The 25,024-nt window shown below is 41.7% G+C and overlaps 1 protein-coding gene across 2 annotated transcripts; it reads left to right on the top strand.

Annotated features, from left to right (window-relative positions):
* Positions 1-6,831: 6,831 nt before the first annotated feature.
* On the top strand, positions 6,832-23,876 carry CBLIF (cobalamin binding intrinsic factor). 2 transcript variants are annotated; one of them, XM_010384999.2, is made up of 9 exons: positions 6,832-6,971; positions 8,293-8,469; positions 9,211-9,324; positions 9,770-9,910; positions 11,429-11,610; positions 16,036-16,213; positions 17,383-17,584; positions 21,648-21,766; positions 23,614-23,876. In XM_010384999.2, the coding sequence occupies exons 1-9, from the start codon at positions 6,893-6,895 to the stop codon at positions 23,673-23,675; spliced, it is 1,254 nt and encodes a 417-aa protein (XP_010383301.2). In that variant the 5' UTR covers positions 6,832-6,892; the 3' UTR covers positions 23,676-23,876. The 2 variants fall into 2 exon arrangements, with proteins under 2 accessions (XP_010383301.2, XP_010383302.2); XM_010385000.2 differs by having other exon boundaries at positions 6,847-7,098; positions 23,614-23,874.
* The last annotated feature ends 1,148 nt before the right edge of the window (positions 23,877-25,024 follow it).

Here is a 25,024-nt window from a genome sequence, read left to right as displayed (position 1 = left end):
GAGCGTGTTCTAATTAGTTCATTCTGAAAGGACTTTAAAATTTGTTAGAGGAAAGTCCACCTAAAGAAGAACTGAAGTGAAAAGAAATGAGACCACATGTCTAATAAGTCGGGTTCTACTCAAGGTTCTCCTACTAACTATCGAAGTGGCATTGGGCAACTGGGTAAAATGGGGATAAGGTTCTAGGTCTAATGTTGCAGCACAACCAATGAGATCAAGCATAAAGTCTGTGAGAGACTGAGCTCTCTGAGGCCCAGATGCAAGAGAAGAACCCACTGGTCACACTGACTTCATACAGGTAGTGGGTAGAAAAACCATGTTGCTCAGAAGAAAGGGGGAAACGTGAGGCATATACATAAAAGGCCCGCTCATAGTTTGAGAAACAGTCTCATCCCCTGCCTCCAGCTCTCTCCCTTGGATTCCACTTGTTCTTCTTTTACGTTTGTTTTCCCTCTATTTCCCCATAAAATCACCCCAATATTCATATCATCAAAACACACATGCAAAAAAGTCACTTCCAATGTTCATTTCCACAGAATTCACTTTTTTCCTTTTTTTATTTTTCTAATCAATTTTTGTCATGCTAAGAAGTCACATCTTAAAGGAAAAAAATTGAATCATATCAAGGCAGCACGAGCTTGTACTTATACTGAGTACTGGGGCTACATGTAGTACAGTCGGAAACCGGAAGGACATTTCAGATACCAAACAGCAAAAGGTACTTTATGTAAAGTGTAAAGTAACCCATTTAAAGTAATTTCCTGCAAATAAAACCCACAATGAGACACCATGCCACACCAGCCACAATGGCTACTATTAAAAAGTCAGAAAATGCAGACTGGATTAAGAAAATGTGGCACATATACACCATGGAATACTATGCAGCCATAAAAAAGGATGAGTTCGTGTCCTTTGTAGGGACATGGATGCAGCTGGAAACCATCATTCTCAGCAAACTATTGCAAGAACAGAAAACCAAATACTGCATGTTCTCACTCATAGGTGGGAATTGAACAATGAGAACACTTGGACACAGGAAGGGGTGCATCACACACTGGGTCCTATTGTGGGGAGGGGATGGAGGGAGGGATAGCATTAGGAGATATACCTAATGTAAATGACGAGTTAATGGGTGCAGCACACCAACATGGTTCATGTATACATACGTAACAAACCTACACATTGTGCACATGTACCCTAGAACTTCAAGTATAATAAAAAATTTTAAAAAAAAAATTTTTTTAAAGAAATTAGAAGAAAAAAAACAGTCAGAAAATGCTGGAGAGGTTTTGGAGAAAAAGAAACACATACACTGTTGGTAGGAGTGTAAATTAGTTCAACCACTGGGGAAAGCAGTGTGGAGACTGCTCAAAGAGCTAAAAACAGAACTACCATTCAACCCAGCAATCTCATTAATGGGTATATACCCAAAGGAATAGAAATCATTCTACATCTAAATCTAATATAAACCATGTGTGTGTGCATTACAGCACTATTCACAATAGCAAAAATACGGAATCAACCTAAATGTTCATCGATGATTGACTTTTAAAGAAAATACAGTATACACTATGGAATACTATGCAGCCATGAAAAATGAGATCATATCCTTTGCAGGAACATGGATGGAGCCAGAGGACATTATCCTTAGCAAACTAACACGGGAACAGCAAGTCAAATATTGCATATTCTCTCTTATAAGTGGGAAATAAATGATGAGAACACATGGATACATAGAGGGGAACAACACACACTGGGGTCTATGAGAGGGTGGAGGGTGGGGAGAGGGAGAGGATCGGGAAAAATAACTAATGGGTACTAGGCTTAATGCCTGGGTGACGAAATCATTTGTAAAGCAAACCCCCATGTCATGGGCTTATCTACATAACAAACCTGCACATGTACACCTGAACTGAAAGTAAAAGTGTAAAATAAAGTACTTTTTAAAAGAAGAATGCCTTCAGGTAGAATTAGTAGAATTATTACTGGTTTTTGTTTGTTTGTTTGTTTGTTTTTTGAGACAGAGTTTCGCTCTTGTTGCCCAGGCTGGAGTGCAATGGTGTGATCTCAGCTCACCACAACCTCCGCCTCCCAGGTTCAAGTGATTCTCCTGCCTCAGTCTCCTGAGTAGCTGGGAGGGTTTCTCCATGTTGGCCAGGCTGGTCTCGAACTCTTAACCTCAGGTGATCCACCCGCCTTGGCCTCCCAAAGTGCTGGGATTACAGGTGTGAACCACCACGCCCGGCCAGTTGAATTACTTTAACAATGTCTTCCTTATTACTCCTGTGTTTTCTTCATGATCATCCTAGCTTCCTCTCCTCCACCAGTGACACTGTTTCACAGTCAGAGATTGAACCCTCTTCCAACAAACTGCTTTCTGCTATTGATACTCAGTGCTCAGGTTCAACTCTGCCCTGGCCTTTATTACCTGGGTATAACACATGACCCTCATGAATGAACAGAAATGGATTCTATTCCTTGGGTCTGTGTCTCATCTTTAAAGCTAAGTTAGAAAATATATACACTTACTGTGTACCCACAGAAATTAAAAACATAATAATAATAATAATAATAATAATAATAATAATAAAGCTAAGTTAGAGAAGCTGGGAGGCATGTTACCCTTCCAGGATCCCTGGTGCTGTTAGTGGTCAGATCTGTTTGTAGCCTATACAAGCTATGTGAAATTGAAGGATACTGGTTTAAGGTGAGAAATATGCAAAATATCAGAATTGGTATTACTGTCCATAAATAGCACGACTAGCCTTTATTTCTAACAGAGACTGCTGAGTTTCTCCCAGCCAGAAGTCTTAAAGTATAATGTAGTAATATTGCTGTCTGATATAAATGCCTTTAATCTCAGAAGCAGACATGAAATAACACTCCCTTAGGGTTCCACTAACATTAGCCCGTGAAACCTAGTTCTGAGGACAGGCAGGTGGCTCATGCCTGTAATCCCAGCACTTTGGGAGGCCAAGGCGAGCAGATCACCTGAGGTTAAAAGTTTGAGACCAGCTTGGCTAATATGGTGAAACCCCGTCTCTACTAAAAATACAAAAATTAGCTGGGCATGGTGGCAGGCAATTGTAGTCCCAGCTACTCAGGAGGCTGAGGCAGGAGAATCACTTGAACCCGGGAGGCAGAGGTTGCAGTGAGCTGAGATCACACCATTGTACCCCAGCCTAGGCGACAGAGCCAGACTCCATCTCAGAAAAAAATAAAAATAAAAATAAGAAATCTAACTGGCCACATTTGCCTTACAAGAAGCTCCTACAGCTTGAGAGTATTACAAAACCTGAACTGAGTCTGAAGACAGAAACTTCCTTTTGCTGCCACAGCAAAGAATAATCACCACATATAAACCTTACTCGTGTCCAAGGAGAGTCTAGGTGCTTTGATACCAAAATATTAGGCACAGGAGAAACAAGGAAATAAATGAACACATCCCAGTCAATAGGTAACCAAGGACTGTCAAAATGTCCCTGTTAAGAAATGTATGGCCTGTGTGGTTCCTGTTCTGGGAATTATTTACTAACTGCAACAATTGTGTCATGATCAGTCTTGCAGCAGCCCTGGTTGTAAATGGTAATTTATAATACAACGAAGTGAGTGGTTAAAGGGCTGGCAGGCCAAGGGTGTGTGGATCATCTCAGGAGGATCAGGAGCAGGCTCTGGAACCCAAAGTCAGCACCGTCCTGGACTCATAATCCTGCATTAGATTCTTATTGTTGCTGCAACAGATTACCACAAATTTTGTTACTTAAGACAAATGTATCATCTCACAGTCATGGAGACCAGAGTCTCACCGGGCTGAAATCAAGGTGTCGAAAGAGCTGTGTTCCTTCTAGAGGTGGCACCAGTAAAGCAAGTTCTTTCCCTACTTCGTATGGGTCACAAAGAAGGAACATGCACTTGGACAAACGCAATCGGGTTGTATTCACCAGTCAGGGAATGGAGAAGGGGAGCTCTCGCTCTAAAGGCACCTTCTCCTTAAGCAATGGGAAGCAGGGGAATTTTCAAGAGTTAGACACGGGGCAGGGAGGTATGTAAGCAGGCCGAGGGTGGAGTTCCAAACACACAGGCGCAGTCCCCAGACATACTTCTTCATACCTCGCATGTACACAAAATGGCAGCAATTCTCTTTTAAGGGAGAGGAATCTAGTATTATAATGATATGTTAATGATCTAAAAGTAACTAGGGGTTGCCGGTTCTGGTTTGCACCGGTCTCGTGCAGGTCTTATCTTCCTCTGGTATTTGGCAAGGGATCATGGAACTCCTGCAGCATCCTGGGCGATCTGGAACTCTTTAAGCAGTGGCCCCTATAGATAAAAAGGCTAAGGGGAAACAACCATTTAAGAAAATAAGGAGCCTTCCCAGCTATTTCCTTAGGGCTACTCTAGTAACAGAGCTTGTAAAGAAACATCCGTTTCCTTGCCTTTTCCAGCTTCTGGAGGCTGCCCACATTGCATGGCTCATGGCCCCTGTCCACCTTCACAGCCAGCAATTACATCATTCTGACTTCTGCCTCCAATATCACATTTGCTTTTCTGACTCTAATGCTCTTGCCCTCCTCTGCCACTAACAAGGACCTCTGTGATGACACTGGGCCCAACCAGATGATCCAAGCTAATCTTCCTCTCTTAAAGTCAGCTCATTAGCCACCTTAATTCCATGTGCATCTTTAATTATTCCTGGTCATATAACCCACGTAACATGTTCACAGGTTGCAGGGATTAGGGCATGGGCATTTGGTGGTGTCCGGGCAGTGGCATTATTCTGCCTCCTACTCCTTTACACAGCATGCGAGGCTCTCCACCAAGTAGATGCAAACTGTCTTTTCAGCCTTGTCTTCCACCATGTACCATGTATTGGATATATATTGCTACATAACAAGTTACTCTAAAACTTACGGGCCTAAGACAACATTTATTATCCCACAGTTTCTGTGGTTCAAGAATCCAGGGAGGGTTTACCTGGGTCCTCTGGCTTAGGAGGGTCTCTCCCAGGGCTGCAAACAAGATGTCAGCTGGGGCTGCTTTCATCGCAAAGCTCACTGGGTAAGGATTCCTTCCTCCCTGTACATAGGCGGGAGGCTACTCTCAGGGGCCGTACGTGGGCTTCTCCATAAGGCAGCTCACACTTGGCAGCTACCTTCATGAGAACAGGAAGGGCCAGAGAGAGAAGGCAAGCAAGAGGGAAATCGGTCGTCCACAAACACATCCCATCACCTTTGCCGCATTCTATTCATTATAATAGAATGTGGCCCCAGGCCAGCCCACACTCTAGGGAAGAGGACTACACAAGGCATGAATACCGGGAGGTGAAAACACGGGGACGTGTTAGAAGTTGTCCAGCACACCCCAATACGAACCCCGTGCTCTCATCTCACAAAACTCACCCGTGTTTCCCAAGGGGGAAAAAAACTGCTTTATTACCCATGTCTTACATTTGCTCATTAATTCACTCATTCAAAAAATATTTTATTTCTGCTGTGAGCTAGTTTGTGTTGTAAGGGCTAAGGATAGAGCAGTGAGCCAAAGAGACAAAGCCCCTCCCTCGTGGAGCAGACATTCTAGTAGGGAGATAAACAAACGATAAACAACCACACACATAGCACACATAGTGCGACAGAGGGCGATGAGTTATAGCAGGCGAGGGGCATGATGGGTGTCAGTGGAGGTGAGGATGCAGGATCTTATGTAGGATGTCCTGAGAAGGTCTGTCTAAAAGCTCAGCTCTGAGCAGAGACATGAAGGATGTGAGGAAGCCAGCACAAGGGTATTTAAAAGAAGAGGGGTCCTGGGCTGAGGGGACGCCACGTGCAAAGGTAGCTGATGTGTTCAAGGGACACAAGAAGTTCTGTGTGACGGGAGCAGTGTGAGCAAAGGAGAAAACGCCTGGAGCTGAGGTCAGAAAGGAAACCAGGAGCCAGATCTTCTACAGCCTTGTAGGTCATGAAAAGGGCTTTGACTTCTATGCTAAGATGGGCGCCACTGCAGAATTTCCCCCTTAAAATGAGCTATTTTACATCCAGGGGAAAAAAAAAAAAAAGCTCCTTTCTTTATAATTTCAAGATACCATTTTCAGTTCCCTCTTACAAAGAAGTATAATTTGCATTATAATATAGCTACACATCTGAAATATGTATACTTAATGGATCTCACATTTTCTAATTACTTACTTTAAAAGATAATATCTGAAAGCTTTGGGTGTTTGAGACGGCTTTTATCTCCAGATAAGGAAAGAGAAATCAAACAAAACCATTTCTGGGAAACCGAGGTCCATTTCTTGCCTAAAGTCACACAACTTCAAAGAGTCTAGGCTAGAATCCAGGTCCAGGTAGACACCATTAATTTCATAAAGCCAGATGTCACCTGTCAGATCCCTGCCTGAGAGCCTTAAAGGGCGTGTTGTAAAGCAGGTGCCTACGATCATAAAATGAGCTGATGTCTATGAATGGCCTAAATCCCAGTGAAGAAGTTACTAAAAAGCAGCCTGGTGACTGCCTGGATACCATAAGGGCTAGAAGAAGTCTTGTTGATACTAGCACATTATCCAAACTTCCTGAAGTCTGACCCAGGACTTCGGTAAAGGACATTTTCTCAACACTGCCTTCACTGCATACCCAGCCGCAGGTTTCTCATATGACTGTGTAACCTAGAAGTCACCTTCAGACACCTTGGAGGGTCTGTAGTCAGTAAACTTAGATAAGCAGATGAAAATCAACTTACTTGTATCAGGAAAGGAGAGGTCAGCACAGGGGCAGTTAGGAGAGGCTGGGTTGGGGAACAGATTATTTAACAAAGGGAAGCACATATAAGAGAAGGTAAAGAAATATTCCACTCGCAAATCGCAGTACCTGTGGATGAGAGACGTGGACAGGAGGGTGAGATGGCCTGGTTTGCCCTCTACCTCCTGAGCCTTCTCTGGGCTACGGCTGGGACTAGTACCCAGTCCCAGAGTTCATGCTGTGAGTATGCTTTTCCAAGGAGGTGAGGGAAGCAGTTGCCCTGGGGAGGGGCTGTGACCTCTGACACTGAGCTCTGCTGATGAGAAAGTGGTTGAAAATAGCAATCACTATAGGAATTCCAAAATGGGTAAGTCCGAATGTGATTGTGTGCTGTTCATCTTTCCTGACTTAATAGCATAAATTCTTTGAGAGGCAAGTCTATACGTTTTTGATTAAGAGAGATGGGGCCAGGTGCAGTGGCTCACACCTGTAATCCCAGCACTTTGGGAGACTGAGGCAGGAGGATTGCTTGAGCCCAAGAGTTCAAGACCAGCCTGGGCAACATGGTGAGACTCAATCTCTACAAAAAAAAAAAATCTTAAAAAAAATTAGCTGGGCATAGTGGCATGCACCTGTGGTCCCAGCTACTCAGAAAGCTGAGGTAGGAGAATCGCTTAAGCCAAGGAGGTTGAGGCTGCAGTGAGCTATGATCACACCACTGCACTCCAGCCTAGATGACACAGCAACACCTTGTCTCAAAAAATAAATAAATAAAAATAACAGAGATGAAAGTACTACTGCAGGAATAACGGTTGATGGTACAAAGACAGACATTCAGTGGCTATCGTGACCAGACACCACTACATACTAGTAAGAGATTTTGGTACTCACTAAGGATAAATTATATCCCAAATCTTTAATATTCTTCATGAAAGAGTGAGGAAAAAAATGAATGCAAGGAAATCAGTGATTTCCAGGAAAGTGATAGAAACTATGAGAAATGTCATGAGCCATATTGCTTGAAGTTACTAAATTTAAAAATCACTTTCTTAAGGATATGGATTATCTGAGAAGATGTAGAAACTAATTGTCCTCAAAAGTAAAATCTCACCATTTTCTCCATTTCTCTTTAGTCACTTAGGATACCAGTGCTAACCAAGTGTTCTCCTAAAAGGCATCAAAGATGGCCAGGCAAGGTGGCTCACGCCTGTAATCCCAGCACTTTGGGAGGCCAAGAAGGGTGGATTACTTGAGGTCAGACGTTCGAGACCATCCTGGTCAACATGGTGAAACCCTGTCTCTACTAAAAATACTAAAATTAGTCAGGCATGATGGTGCGCACCTGTAATCCCAGCTACTCGGGAAGCTGAGGCAGGAGAAACACTTGAATCTGGGAGGTGGAGGTTGCAGTGAGCCGAGATCATGCCATTGCACTCTAGCCTGGGTGACAAGAGAGAAACTGTCTAAAAAAAAAAAAAAAAAAAGCATCAAAGACACAGGAATAATGTTTTCGGGAAGGAATGAGGGTTAGAAGGTAAGTAAATGGCTTTCCTCTTCTCAGCGGTTCCCTCAGCCCAGGAGCCCTTGGTCAATGGCATACAAGTACTTATGGAGAACTCGGTGTCTTCATCAGCCTACCCAAACCCCAGCATCTTAATTGCCATGAATCTGGCTGGAGCCTACAATTTGATGGCCCAGAAACTCCTGACTTACCAGCTCATGTCCAGCGACACCAACGGTGAGACATCTGAGCCGCTCGCACTCTCCCTGAATCTCACACATCACACACCACCTCCAGATCCCAACTCAGTGTCCTTCCCACCCCACTGCAGCCTCTGATTGTACATAAACCACCCAAACACCTTTCCCTACATACCTGGAAGGTACCTGGAAAGAAACACATGTGAAGTCAGAGCATTCATGGAGGAGGTCAGTAAAGCAGAGAGAGCTCTGGACTAGACGTCAAAAGAGCAGCCTTCCAGTTCCAGCTCTGCCACTTCATAACTCTGGGATCTGAGACAAGTCACTGGATATTGCTCAGCCTCACCTTCCAGATGATTCTAATAGCAATAACCCTACTACTGCTAATAGCAATGATAATAATGATAAAATCTCTGTTCTGCCTATCTCCCAGGAGCTGTGTAGAGGCTCAAGGTAGATAAAGTTTAAATTATTTTGTAACTGCAAATTTCTGTATATAAATCTAGATGAGTATTTTGCTGCTTTTCTAATCAAACACCAGGGATTCTTTAATAGCAAATACTAGAGTCATCAAGTTACACAGAGGCCACTATATTAAATATTCCCTTATGTATTCTTCCATATTTTTTTTTTTTTTGGAAAGACAGATCAAAAAACTGCTCGTATTATTAAAAAGTCAAAATGCTCTGGATAAAAAAGCAGAGACCTCATCCCTGGCTCTTGGAGAGCTGTCCCCTGAGGATGCCTTGGTATAACTGTTGTGTTCTCTTCTCTGCAGATCTAACCATTGGGCAGCTTGGCCTCACCATCATGGCCCTCACCTCCTCCTGCCGAGACCCTGGGGATAAAGTATCCATTCTACAAAGACAAATGGCGAATTGGGCACCTTCCAGTAAGACCTCACTGGAAGGGAGAAGAGAGTCAGGCATATGGTTTTTCCCAAGAATTTTAAACCCAGAAAGGAAAAGGGTGGGGGTGAAGAGAAAGGAAAGTTAGGGAAGAGACACAATGTATCCTTCACTCTGGTCCTTCTGATAATCACACAATGGAAAGATTCATTTCCAATCCAAAATGAACTAGAAAAGGTCATGATCCCAAGGACACAAGCTTGTCGAGTCATCACCTGTCTGAAGACAGAGTCATCCCTTTTATTCTTTGCAGATGCCTGATGACATTCTTTTGATAAACACTGTAGTTGCTCTTTGCCTATGCTGTGTCTCTCTTTAGGGGCAGGTTTTCTAGCAATTTGCGTTTCAAAGGCTTGGCTTTTCCTTCTTTGCAAATGTCCTCATTGTGTTGAGTGTGAGTCTGATGAAGGTTCTCTGTCCCCTTCGGAGGCCCCAATGCTGAAGCATCAGCCTTCTATGGGCCCAGTCTAGCGATCTTGGCACTGTGCCAGAAGAACTCTGAGGCGACCTTGCCGATAGCCGTCCGCTTTGCCAAGACCCTGCTGGCCAACTCCTCTCCCTTCAGTGTAGGTGAGTAGGTCACCAGTACCCTGAGCTGGGAACATCAGAGGCATTGTGCACTGAATGGTGGAGCTGGCACAGGGAAGTGGGAAAGGAGAGCATTCCATGGAGGAGGAGCTAAGGACGTGAATGTGCCTGTGGATGGGAGATACTTACCAGAAGTTTGTTGGGCAGGTGAATTGAGGAGTACATGAAGGAAGGCGAGGGAGCATTATGTAGAAACAAGGACACTAGATAATACTTGATATGTCTGGCAGCTACAGAATCTCCGCTAGAAACAATAATCATGTCATTCAAGTCAGAAGTTCTTCCCAAATTAAATACTAATGTCTTGCTTCACTTCTCCTCTGCATCCTCTCTTGAATCACTACTGATGCTCTCACACTCTATTCTTTTCGATGCTTCTCCTCATTACATCCAAATAGCCTCTCTCCATTAAACAGCTACTCTCGGAACCCTAACTCATGATGTTTCCCTTCATGGAAACTCGGGGACCACCTTGTGTCTTTCTTCTGCAAGCATATGGCTGCTTGTGAGTGGACTCTTTTCCCTCTACGACATCATGTCCTCTTTCTGTCCCCTTCTATGGATAATGATCCTTTTCTGTGGGGCCCACTGTCACAGCCCGCATTCATGGTACCTCTTCTCCTCTGCCAACTCTCTAAGCAATAGTATTGTCTCAGGTTTTCACTCCCTTACAAGCACCCCATCAGCAGCCTCTCTTGTTTCAGTTCCTGTCAGACAAACAGGTGAACCATTGCTCTAGGATCCTCCCTGGGGGTCAAGAACAGACTGGTCTCCCTTTCACATCTGGGACCTCACACATTTCTGGGGCATCTCTGCCTCCAAAAGTATGGACTTATTTCCTTCTGGTTGTCAATAACACGATCACCCTTAATGAGGTTACGCAACTTCCAAATGGAGATTAAGATGAGGAGGGGAAGATCAATGAAATAAAATGATATCTGGCAAGTCTTTTATTTCTTCCAGTCTTGCCATCCCAGAACTTGCTCATTTGTTCCACATGTTTATTGCATGCAAACAAGAAAAAGTCCCTTTGTGGGGTGCTTTGGTGGATGCAAAATTCCCACCATCTAAGAGTTCACAGAGCACAGTAACAAAAAATAAAAATAAAAGACAGCATCAAGATTGTAAAACAGATACATAAACAACAAATGCTAAAGGAATTTAAAACAGAGACTGCATCTGTCTTTTCTGGCACAAGAGCTGTATGATTGAATGTACTGCCTGTCTATATTAATTATAAGCAAGAGCTGTTGAGTTGTATGGATCTGGGTTAAGATCTTGGCCCTGTACTTACTGACTGTGTGGCCTTGGGCAATTAATTTTTCTGAGCCTCTATTTTTTGTCTCTTAAAGGGAGATGATTACAGGTACTATTTCACAGGTTGTTCTGAGGAGCAAATAAAATCATGGAGCCAGAACACAATAAGCACACAATAAATGCTAGCTGTTCATATTGCTGTAATGGTGACTATGGTGATCTTATCCCCTCTGTCATTCACAGACACAGGAGCAATGGCAACGTTGGCTCTGACCTGCATGTACAACAAGATCCCTGTAGGTTCAGAGGAAGGTTACAGAGCCCTGTTTGGTCAGGTACTAAAGGCTATTGTGGAGAATATCAGCATGAAGATCAAAGATAATGGCATCATTGGAGACATCTACAGTACTGGCCTCGCCATGCAGGTAAACACATGCTGGATGTTCTTGGTTGGGTTCCTGCCAATAAGCCTGGATTGCAGAATCAAGAAGCCAGGCTTCTACCAACATCTCTGTGAAAATCCAGCTAGTATGACCTGAGATATATTCTTTGTGGTGTCTGGGCCTCAGTTTCTCTACCGGTAAAATGCAGGTAAGCGTTAATGTCTCCCTACCTCTTATGTAAAGTGTGAAAACAAATCTATATGAACTCATTTCTCTTCCTTGGGAAAAAAATGAAACAAATAAATCAAGAAATATATTAATTTATTATTAGTAATGATCAGTTTTTTTGTAATAATTATAGACTATTGCAATTTTGATGTATAAATACTAAGAATATTAAAGCACACCCTCTAAAAATATAGAATTTTCTGATGCAGTCTTACCAGCCAAGTGTTCTTTTTCAGTGTTTATTTATTTTATTTTTATTTTTTATTTTTTATTTTTTTTTTGAGAAGGAGTCTCGCACTGTCACCCAGGCTGGAGTACAGTGGCGCGATCTCGGCTCATTGCAAGCTCCGCCTCCTGGGTTCACACCATTCTCCTGCCTCAGCCTCCTGAGTAGCTGGGACTACAGGTGCGCGCCACCACGCCTGGCTAATTTTTTGTATTTTTAGTAGAGACAGGGTTTCACCGTGTTAACCAGGATGGTCTCGATCTCCTGACCGCGTGATCCACCCACCTCGGCCTCCCAAAGTGCTGGGATTACAGGCGTGAGCCACCACACCTGGCCCAGTGTTTTACCTTGTACTAAAAATAGCAAGTTTATACTCAAAATGATTAAGGAAAATAACCTAACATTGACCCAGCCTCACAAAAACCCATAGTAAATGGTAAAGCAGATCTATCTGGCAGCCAAGTCCATACTCAATTCTATGCTTTAATAGCATACATTCCCAGGCTTGGATTCTGTAAGATGTTCTTGGTGTTAATAGTTCCAAATCCAACAACCCACCCTACCCTAGTTGATTAGGGCAGCAGCCTCTACAGAAGACAGATGCACCAATAGTAGTGGGCAGAAGTAACCAACTAGAATCAAAAACTAGCAGCCATCTGTGGCTGAATCCTCTAATTCCAACCAAGAACTCTGAGCTCCAATGTCTCAAAATGTCCTGTGGGAATTAATAGGACCAGGGACTCTTCAACTCAGAAAGCCCAGGAAAGGGAGAATCATGGCATGATGATGCCAGCCCTAAACCTAACATAGTTGTGGACTATTGGAAAGAAATTGTCTCCTAGGGAAAACAACAGAGACTAGTATTGAGATTTCATACATTAAAAATTAGAAAAGGATATAAGCAGCCTAAGAATTGGTTCATGTTAAACGTAAGAGCAAAAACAAAATTTGCACTTCAGTGGACCACGTATAGAAGTGACTAATAAAAATAAAGCTCACTTATATGTCACGGTCAAGGAGACTTTGTCATAGAACAAAACTCTGTTTTTTCCATAGCTGAATTTTACAAGAGCATTTCCAGTGCTCTGGTCTAGAAGCTTTTTGGAAAGAAAAAGGCAGTCTGGAAGAGATATAAAAGATGGTTTGGGGATTTGTGTGTGTGTGTGTGTGTGTGTGTGACTCAGTAAAAATAACCTTGCTTCAATTTAGCACCAGACGGGAAACTGTTTACTTTTGCTAACTTGGTTTGTGAATTCTGTTTGGATTTCATCACCTGCTAAGTACACTCTGATAAGCTGGACCTGGGAATTAAAGCTTTTCTTATCAAAAGGCAGGACTGTGTATATATCCAAATACCACAAGCCATGTGGATTTCTTGTCAGAATATATAATCTCTCCCTACCCTTTTTACTGTCTCTATCAGGAGTTTACTTAGGCATCCAGAAATCTGGAATCAATAGGTGTCTAATATACAACATTTTCCTAATCTAAAATATTCTTTTTTCTTTTTTTTTTTTTTGAGACGGAGTCTCGGTCTGTCGCCCGGGCTGGGGTGCAGTGGCCGGATCTCAGCTCACTGCAAGCTCCGCCTCCCGGGTTCACGCCATTCTCCTGCCTCAGCCTCCCAAGTAGCTGGGACTACAGGCGCCTGCCACCTCGCCCGGCTAGTTCTTTGTATTTTTTAGTGGAGACGGGGTTTCACCGCATTAGCCGGGATGGTCTCGATCTCCTGACCTCGTGATCCGCCCACCTCAGCCTCCCAAAGTGCTGGGATTACAGGCTTGAGCCACCGCGCCCGGCCTAAAATATTCTGATATAGAAAATCAAAGGCCTCTGGAGCTATCACAGTTTAGGTTTGACTCCCAGACCTGCCACCATCTCAGAAAAATATTGAATTTCCCCAAACTTTATTTTCCCCATAATAACAAGGTTGCAATTAGGTTAAACAAAATGTGGTATGAAAAAAATGCATGCATAATATCATGCTTAACAATTGTTCTAGATCTGTCTCAGCAGAGCAGTGATGCTAGTAAACTTCCTTTCAGCCTTTGTTCACCTTCTTCCTAGATGTCAGTACACTTCCAGTGGCCCAGGCCACGCTCATCCCTACCCAAAGACGCTCATGAGGCATTTCTTCCGTCCACAGTTTCTCCTCTTTCTTCCATGAATATCCTATTGTTTTCAAGCTTCCTCTGATAGGCACTTATCTTGAAAAGGGATCTGATAGGCCAGGTGTGATGGCTCACGCCTGTAATTCCAGCAATTTGGGAGGCCAAGGCAGGTGGATCACTTGGGGTTAGGAGTTCAAGACCAGCCTGGCCAATATGGTGAAACCCCATCTCTACTAAAAATACAAAAATTAGCCAGGTGTGGTGGTGGTCATCTATAATCCCAGCTGCTCAGGGGGCTGAGGCAGGAGAATCACTTGAACCCAGGAGACGGAGGTTGCAGTCAGCCAAGATTGCATCAATGCACTCCAGCCTGGGCGTCACAGCGAGACTCCATCTCAAAAAAAAAAAAGAAGAAGAAGAAGAAGAAAGAAAAGAGAACTGATAAACTTCTCAATGGAAAGTTATTAATGACGTCTAACCACTTAATGTGTTATCCTCTCTAGAGTATTGGCATTGGTGATGCGTAATCCCAATGAATATATCTTGCTTAGTGAAATTTGGGAGGTGCATATGACAAGTGGACAAGATATTGTTGCACCCACCTGATGGTCCTTAAACCAACTGCCTTGTAAAGTGGCCTCTGTCCAGAGCCATAGTTCATGGATGCTGAGGTACACAGTGATGGTCGTCCCTATCACAACTGCCCAGTTGTGCATGCTGACCCTAGCTGAGACAGCCACTCCTCTCTCTCTTCTCCCATTTCCTATTCCAAGCTTCAGGTGAACCAGTCATCAACAATCTCAGCCTATTAACATGCTCTGGTGGCCATAATCAGTACTGTAAAGGAAGGGAGGTGGGAATTACAGCTTCCACATCACACATCATGAAATGCTTTTATACATTAGCCCTTTGGAACCTCAAATGACTCCCCCAACAATAGACAGAAGTTATTATTTCTATTTTATTCATGCGATAGATAATGCAGCAAAATAGGCAAATGGCTGAATGGCTTGGTGTATTACTCAAGACTCATTTTGCAAGTAGCAGAAACCCAAATCCTTTCAGCTCAAGAAAAAAAAAATGAGGATTTACTATTCACATATACTGGGAAGTCTAGGGTTGAATTAGGTGGTTTCAGGAATAACCAGAATAAAGGGCTGAAATCATGATATTAGGGGCCACTCTTTTTTCATCGTCCAGCCCTGATTTTCCTCATTCTTTCCTGCTTCAGGGCTTCTTCAGAGTGGCTGAGAAAGATGGTCACTAGCAGCTTACTGGTTACTTGCATGGTTCCAGCTGAATAATCTTAGCAGAGGGAAAAAAAAAATCATTCGGTCTCCCAATGTCTGTAGGTCAGGGAATGACTCTGATTAGTATGTGTGTCCACCAATCACTGTCATCAAGGGGATGGCGCACCACCATCAGCCCAGCCCTGGTCATGAGTCTGTCCTGGGCCAGGGTTGTGGAGCCTCTGACAGTCCTGACACAAGCACAAAGTGAGGGAAAAGTCCACCAAAGAGGGTGCATGACAACATAAAACAAGGGGTCTACTCCATTTATGTGGCTAGATTGTCCTAGACTAAAGCTCCCTCTGGAGCCCAGCTCTCACCCTCACTCTACGTTCAAGAATCGTTCGTAAATATGACTGTCTAACAGTGTTCCCTGGATCTGATCATTGAACAGTTCTGTGTCTGCTGTCTGACAGACACTGTGCTAAGTGGTGGGGACATAGCATTGAAGACAAATGTGTTCCAAACCTTACATAGCACTGCCTTTGCATTCTGGGTGACTACGTGATCACAATCATTAGTGATCAAGTTTATCTATTAAGACATGTAAGAGCCAACTCTCAGCTATGCCTAATTCCTCTCTCTCTTTCTCTCTTTCTCTCTTCCTTCCCAGGCTCTCTCTGTAACACCTCAGCCACCTAAAAAGGAATGGGACTGCAAGAAGACTATGGATATGATACTCGATGAGATTAAGCAGGGGAAATTCCACAACCCCATGTCCATTGCTCAAATCCTCCCTTCCCTGAAAGGAAAGACATACCTAGATGTGCCCCAGGTCACTTGTAGCCCTGGTAAGACACCCACCCCTTCTTATGTCATAAAGCAGCAACTTATGCCGGAAATGACATGTGGATCAATGTTAAGTGGCATATAGGCTTGTAACATCCATTATTCCCATGTGGACAGAGCACATCTGACTCCCAGTCCTTAAGAGTGTGTGCTAGCACACAGACATACCTTCTTGCACTCAGAACTCTGCCCCATATCTACTTCATTCGGCATATATTTATGCAGCTCCTACTATGTGCAAAGCATTTTGTGGGATACTAGACGTAGGGGAAGCTCCATGGTCCCAAATATCAAATAACATATAGCTTCATTTATTCCTTTGACACATGTACCATCAAATGCTATGCATATCTTATCATATCTGCCTTTCGCAAAGTCAGAAGACAGATGTGTAAACAAAAACTACAATATTTGGGATAACCAAGTAAGTACGAAATAGAAGTTAAAGCCCCATGCAGTGCAAATGCAAACAAGAAAAATCATGACCAGTTATTGATTTTGTTTGGGCGGCTTCGGAGAAGAACAGAATTCATATTTACATCGAGCCTTAAAGATCTAAATATGAAAGCTCAATGCAAGCAACACACCAATGAGATGGAGTGGAAACCTAGCATGCCACCTTTTAATTAAAAATATCTTTATTTTATCCAATTATGCATACAATTGAAAGACACTTAAAATTCAAACATTACAGAAATATACATTTAGAAAGTAGAGGTCTTGCATAAAAACTTACCACTCCAGAGATTACTAGTGTTTGGTGTGGATTCCTTGAACTCTTTTTTTTTTTTTTTAATAAAATGCTAACATAAAGCATCATTCTTCTTGCATTACATGAACTTCCTAAGACAAGAAGAGATTAATAAATTTCTTGTCTATCTCAATGCAGAACGTGGAGACAAAATCAAGCAAACTGATTCCAATCCTACCAAACACTACCACACTCACTCAACCCCTTAGGCTGCTTCCCAGTGATGTCCCAGCCTTAGCAAGGTGGCCATGGAGTTTTTGCCGGAACTCTATGCTAGTGGTCCAACTACTTTGTTAAATGGTGTGAAACTCACCACTTTCTTGAAATGTCTTCTGGGATGAGTTGCCAATAACAGAGATTTTAAATCTATAATACAAACCCCATAACCTTTGACAAATGTGGCCTCTTTGCCCTTCACAGATTATGAGGTACAACCAACTCTACTCAGCCAACCTGGCCCTGGCCCCACCTCCGCATCTAACATCACTGTCATATACACCATAAATAACCAGCTGAGGGGGGTTGAGCTGCTCTTCAACAAGACCATCAACGTGAGTGTGAAAAGTGGGTCAGTGTTGCTTGTTGTCCTAGAAGAAGCACAGCGCAAAAATCCTATGTTCAAGTGAGTGTTACAAGTGTCATTCATCATTCTCTCCAGGCCTGATCTGAATTCCCATTTATTCTCCGTCCTCTGTTTTCTTAATTTTTTTTCCTTTTGATAACAGATTTTTATTTAATAGCCCCTTGAGCAGCTTACAATCTAATAAATAGGTAAGGCTCTCATGAAAACTTAAATCATACAAGTCAATGTATGATGAAATTTTAAAAACAAAAATTCAGAGGAGATTTGAAAGTCCATTGCAGAGTAGAACAGGCGAAAGAGACTTTGTAGCTTTGAACCACAAAGGATAGGTACTATTTAGGAAGATGTGGGAAGAGGTAAGTCTAGGAAAAGAAATGGCCAGAACAGGCCGGGCTCAGTGGCTCATGCCTGTAATCCCAGCACTTTGGGAGGCCAAGTTGTGAGAATCACCTTAGGTCGGGAGTTCAAGACCAGCCTGACCAACATGGTGAAACCCCATCTCCACTAAAAACACAAAATTAGCTGGGAGTGGTGGCGCATGCCTGTAATCCCAGCTACTCAGGAGGCTGAGGCAGGAGAATAACTTGAACCCAGGAGGCAGAGGTTGCGGTGAGCCAAGATCATGCCATTGCACCCCAGCCTGGGCAACAAGAGCGAAACTCTGTCTCAAAAGAAAAAAAGAAAGGAAAGCAAGAGAAGGGGAGGGGAGGGGAGGGGAGGGGAGGGGAGGGGAGGCCAAACAAAGCATTTGCGATAAGACTGAGTATGGAATTTGGGGCCAATGAATAGGCCAGGTGGACACACCAGGTTGGGTGACAGTGTAAAAGTCTTGAAATACCAGGTTCAGGAGATTGGACTTTGTTTAGCAAGTTTTTGAGTAAGAAAATCCACTTTGTAAAATGTTGCTTAGGTTGTGAGAATAGGAGACAAGGCTGAAACGTAGGACATGACTCCAATAAGGGAGCTGTGAAGTGATGATGACTTCCTCTAGGATACATAGACCCACACCAAGGCTCTGTGAGTGATGGGACATAGAGGTCAAGAGAAAGAAGCTTCAAAACTATTGATTAAAGGGTCAAGAAGAAAGAATATCTTTCAAAGAAAGGGATTACATTTTTTAGATATGTTTAATGATGGGCATTTGAAATAGGAACATTAGAAGGCTTTTCGAGGTATAGTCCAGGCACAGTGGCTCACGCCTGTAATTACAGCACTTTGAGAGGCTGAGGCAGGTGGATCACTTGAGGTTAGGAGTTCAAGACCAGCCTGGCCAACATGGTGAAGCCCTGTCTCTACTAAAAATACAAAAATTAGCCAGGCATGGTGGTGTGTGCCTGTGGTCCCAGCTACCCAGGAGGCTGAGATGGAAAAATTGCTTGAGACTGGTAGGTGGAGATTGCAGTGAGCCGAGATCGTGCCACTGCACTCCAGCCTGGGAGATAGAGTGAGACTCTGTCTCAAAAAAAAAAAACAAAGATAGAAAGGAAGGAAAGAAGGAAAGAAGGAAGGAAGGAAGGAAGGAAGGAAGGAAGGAAGGAAGGAAGGAAGGAAGGAAGGGAGGGAGGGAGGGAAGAAAAAAGGAAGGAAGGAAGGAAGGAAGGAAGGAAGGAAGGAAGGAAGGAAGGAAGGAAGGAAGGAAGGGAGGGAAGAAAAAAGGAAGGAAGGAAGGAAGGAAAGAAGGAGAAAGAAAGGCTTTTGGAGGTATAGAGGAAGTACTAGGAAAAAACGTCAGGACAGGGAAAAATAATTGGACAGGCATCTCTTAGAGGTGATGACCAAAGTCAAGAATCCATGTAGTGGGTAGCAGATACATGCACCCAGCAAAACCGTAAGACATATTTAGTTATTCTCATTTTACAGATAGAACCCTTAGGCCCAAAGAAGTTAGCAATATTCCTAAGATCACATAACACGTAACTAATAGAGTTGACAGCAGAACCCAGGTTGGACTGAATCTGATGCTCATGTTCTTTCCACGCCCCTGTCAGGGTAGGGGAAAATACAGAAATAAATCACAGAGGAGAAAATTAACTTTTAGGAAATATTTATAGTTTTCAAAAAGAGGAAGCAGTAAAGAAACATGGAAAAGTCTAAGCTATAGGAGAGGAGGAAAAATGCCAAGTCATGGAAAGGAAAAAAGCAGATATTTTCAAAGAAAAGATGATCCAAATTCTTCCGGAAGATATCAAGAAGGAATACTGACAAAGGCTAAGGAATTAACAACTGAGTGATACCACGTGGGGGTCTATTCCACCTGGCTCTGTTGAGTACATTGTGTCTGCTGCTTACTGCATGATTCCACAACTTCCCTAACTTCCAGTAGACAGGTCAAGATAAAAATTGCACTACAAAACTATTTTTTTTTTTTTTTTTGAGATGGAGTTTTGCTCTTGTCACCCAGGCTGGAGTGCAATGGCGCAATCTCGGCTCACTGCAACCTTCGCCTCCTGGGTTCAAGTGATTCTCCTGCCTCAGCCTCCTGAGTAGCTGAGTAGCCACCACGCTCTGCTAATTTTTGTATTTTTAGTAGAGCTGGGGTTTCAGCATGTTGGCCAGGCTGGTCTTGAACTCCTGACCTCAGGTGATCCACCCACCTCAGCCTCCCAAAGTGCTGGGATTACTGGCATGGGCCACTGTGTCTGGCCCAAAAATATTTAATTTTAAAACCCTCTGAATATACTGTACTTTACTTCTCTGAGCTTAGCTTTAATTTTGCCTAATTTTTCTTTTTCTGATTATAAATGTAATAAATACATATAGCAGAAATTTTGAGAGAAAAAGCATAAAAAAGAAAAATCATCTACAGTCCACACACAATATCACAGCTGTTAATATTTTTTATAACTTTTATAGGTGTTTTTTTCCATGCATATTACAAATAGATGTGATCCATCATATACATGGGACAGAGAGATATTTCATGTAAAATTTGTATCTCATATTTTCACTTAACATTATTGCATAAGTAGTTTCCTGTGTTACTGAAAATTATTGACAAATATTTTCATGGCTTCCAAATATTTAATCTTGGATATTCATTCCATGACTAATATAATTATTTACTCATTTGGGGGAATTTACATTTTTTAAATTTGATCATTAATAGGTGTTTTCAAAATCCATTCATTTTCATTTCATTTTATTCTAAGTGAAGTAATTTCACATTCATTAGTCATTTGCATGTTTGCTTTTTTAAAATTTATTTATTTATTTTGAGATCAGGTTATGACACTGGCTAATTTTTGTATTTTTGTTGGAGATGGGGTTTCACCATATTGCCAAGGCTAGTCTCGAACTTCTGGGCTCAAGCAATCTGCCCTCCTCAGTCTCTCAAAGTGCTGGGATTACAGGCATGAGCCACCGCACCTGGCCCATTTTCTTTTGTTTTTACTTAACTTTTATTTTAAGTTTTGGGTACATTTGCAGGTTCGCTACATAGGTAAACTGTGTCATGGGGGTTTGTTGTACAGATTATTTTACCACGCAGGTATTAATTCTACTACCCGTTAGTTATTTCTCCTGATCCTCTCCCTCCTCCCAACCTATACCCTCTGATAGGCCCCAGTATGTGTTGTTCACCTCTGTGTATTCATGTGTTCTCATCATTTTGTTCCCACTTATAAGTAAGAACATGCAGTATTTGGTTTTCTGTTCCTGTGTTAGTTTGCTAAGGATAAATGGCCTCCATCCATGTTCATTGCAGCACGATTCACAATAGCAAAGAAATGGAATCAACCTAAATGCCCATCAACAGTAAACTGGTTAAAGCATTTTCTCATTTGATATAATCTGATCACTTTATCAGATAAAATCATGCTCAAAAGAGAATATCATTTAATGTCATTTAATGTCTGAAGCATTTGTCTGAAGCATTTATCTGAAGCATTTAAAGTGTCTCTATCCTGACGGGAGGATTGCTTGAGCCCAGGATTTCGAGGCTGCCATGAGCTAGGATCTCACCACTAGCCTGGGTAACAAAGTGACACCTTGTCTCTAAAACCTTAATTAACTAATTAATTAACTGAATATCTCCATCCCTTCATCTTACCCCTTATTCCCTGACCTAAAGTGAGATGTTAATCATAGACAATTTTTTTTTTAGATTTGAAACCACTATGACGTCTTGGGGACTTGTCGTCTCTTCTATCAATAATATCACTGAAAATGTTAATCACAAGACATACTGGCAGTTCCTTAGTGGCATAACACCTTTGAATGAAGGTGAGGGAAGAAAAGGCATAGATGTTATCTTCCATAGTTTGAAGGCTACATTCCTTAATTATTTTTCATTTAATTTATTCATTCATTCATTTTATCAATTGATAATGATGAGATCATATGTGTATATACAATAATTCTATAGACAGTGATTGCTTATATGTATACAAATATCTATTTTACATATATATATAATCCTTAGAGAAAGAGATTAATTCTGTAAGCAGTGGTAATACCTTTTACAGAGAAGGAAAGTAAGCCTTAAGAGACATTAAAGGGTCTTGTACAAGGCATGCATCTAGAACGCAAAAGTGGATAATCAAACCCAGGTTTCCAGACTGTTTGTAACTCTATTGTACAAATGTGCTTTGCACAATAGTTTCACTCAAAATTCATGCTTCACCTTTTTACAAAAATCTCCAAAGAGAGGAATGCCTGCGTGTGGATGTTGGTGCATGTTTCCCCTGAAAAAATTAGGAGAAAGTGGGAAGAATAAAACTCAGACTTCAGCCAAACCTTAACATTGGTTAAAGCTTTTGCACACATATTGAAATATTCTCCAATTTAAAGAGCACTGGTGTATGGTTTTTGTCTAAGTATGATGTTACCTAGTTAACCTGATGTTAACTGTCACTATGCAGAGTCATATAAAGCCAAACAAAGTTACAGTAGAGCCAAGGTCATAGGTTGGTAAAGATGCTTCATTATCCAATATTACAGTGGGGGAGGTGTTTTTCTTAGAGTCTGTCGTGTATTTAACAAATCTTGCCAGTCAGAATTTGTGGAATTGCAGCAAAGCACATAATAAAGATCTCGGAGTCACAGAGGACTTGGTTAGAAGCTCCTTCTCTTATTTAATAGCTGCATTACATTAGTAGTAAATCTGTGAGTCAGTTTGCACAGCTTTAAAATGGAAATTGCACTAATCATTTATTGGGTTATGGTGAGGATTGGAAATAATATACTTAGAATGATTAAGTACAGTGTTTTACATGGCATGTATTCAAATATATTAATCATCATTATTATTAGTTTTCCCATCACCTTCATCTCAAGAAATGTCTGGATCAAAATATCCCATATACCCCATAAATGTACACACCTATTATGTACCCACAAAAATTAAAAAATTTGTAAATACCCAAAATTTTTTTTTTAAAAAGAAAGTAATCGCCCTAGGAACTTAAATCAGGCATATTATCATGTCTACCAATTACTTTTCTTCCCTGGGAGAAAGAATGGTAAAGTCCTCTGAGAAACCAAAAGATGTGGGCCTGAAACTGTCATTCTTTCTGTTGCCCAGCTACCTGAAAGGTAACAGATATTGCCATCGTCTATCTTTCCTGTCCTGAAAGACAAAAATTCTCAACCCACTGCTCTTTCTTATGTCTTACAAAAACTTTAAAAATGAACCTGGGGTTCTCCCTTGAATGCCCTAATTTTGGCCTAAATAAGCCATTTTAGCAATAACCACCATTTATTGCACAATTACTCTGTGTCAGGTACTGTCTTAGGCACCCAGCAGTCATTATTTCTAATTCTGAAAATAACTCTTCAGAGTAAATATTATTAACAAAATCTTGTACGTGAGGAAAAAGAGGCTCGTGCATCTTAAAGGGTATACCCAAAGACTTACTCCATGAAATGGTGACCAGAGACTGGAAACAAGAACACCCTAAATCTCAATTTCATGTTCTCTCCATAATCAAACTGCCTATTTCTCTCTAGGATGATTTTACTCCTTTAAAAAATTTACTGGGTTCACTGCATCTAGCTCACTGCATCCCTTGGGGGATGGAGATGGTTACATGCACCACAGTCACCTCATATTATTCTATGCTTATTTCCAGGGGTTGCTGACTACATACCCTTCAACCATGAGCACATCACAGCCAATTTCACGCAGTACTAAGGAAGAGGTGGGTTCAGCTTCTATCAAACATCTTCAAAGGATGGGTGAAATTTTTTCCAGTTCATTTTAAATCTATGCAAAAAAAGTGAATGCCTGTGATGCTATCATATTCCTGGAAAACCACAATGTAGAATAAAAATGCAAAGTTCACTGGAGTCTCAACATCTATGACTCATGAAAATAAAATTTTCAGCTTCTCAACACAATGCCTGCCAATCATCGTTTAAACCTAAGGTGATGGGAAAAGGGAGAGTTGCTGATATTTTTGGATATCATTCTGATTTCTAGATTAATTAAATAGCACACTCCCTATTTCTACAAATGGTATATTTCTTAATGTCATATTTTCATATTATACCAAGTACTCCTTTTCAAATTGCCTAACATAAACATGCCCACGTATGTACATACATGTGTACATGAAATGGCCAAACATTTCAACATATAAAACTCCATCAACATATAAAACTCCATCAACATATAAAACTCCCAGATGGCTCAAAAACTTGGTAAATGATTTTATGTCTTAACTCTTTCCTTCCATTTCCAATATTTTTGGTTAAATTCATATTTAAAATATATACTTAGATCATTTACATATGTAATGTATAAATTAACTTATATTCAATAGATTATACATAATTTAATATATTATATTTTATATGATTATATATAACTGAATATATTTTATGCTTATATATAATTTATCATATTATATATTTTATATGATAAATAGATATAGATCTTTGAAAAAATTTAAGCGTTCAAAGATAAACATAACTCCAATCTCTGCCGGTAGGAGTCAACACTGGTATAAACTTTCTAGAGAATAATATAAAAATTTGTATCGGCCGGGCACGGTGGCTCAAGCCTGTAATCCCAGCACTTTGGGAGGCCGAGACGGGCGGATCACGAGGTCAGGAGACCGAGACCATCCTGGCTAACACGGTGAAACCCCGTCTCTACTAAAAATACAAAAAACTAGCCGGGCGAGGTGGCGGGCGCCTGTAGTCCCAGCTACTCCGGAGGCTGAGGCAGGAGAATGGCGTAAACCCGGGAGGCGGAGCTTGCAGTGAGCTGAGATCCGGCCACTGCACTCCAGCCCTGGGCGACAGAGCAAGACTCCGTCTCAAGACATTTCTCAAAAGAAGACATTCATACAGCCAACAGACACATGAAAAAATGCTCATCATCACTGGCCATCAGAGAGATGCAAATCAAAACCACAATGAGATACCATCTCACACCAGTTAGAATGGCAATCATTAAAAAGTCAGGAAACAACAGGTGCTGGAGAGGATGTGGAGAAATAGGGACACTTTTACACTGTTGGTGGGATTGTAAACTAG

Source organism: Rhinopithecus roxellana, chromosome 15, assembly GCF_007565055.1.
Source record: "Rhinopithecus roxellana isolate Shanxi Qingling chromosome 15, ASM756505v1, whole genome shotgun sequence".
Lineage (NCBI taxonomy): Eukaryota > Metazoa > Chordata > Mammalia > Primates > Cercopithecidae > Rhinopithecus > Rhinopithecus roxellana.
This window is presented reverse-complemented; position numbering and strand designations above follow the sequence as displayed.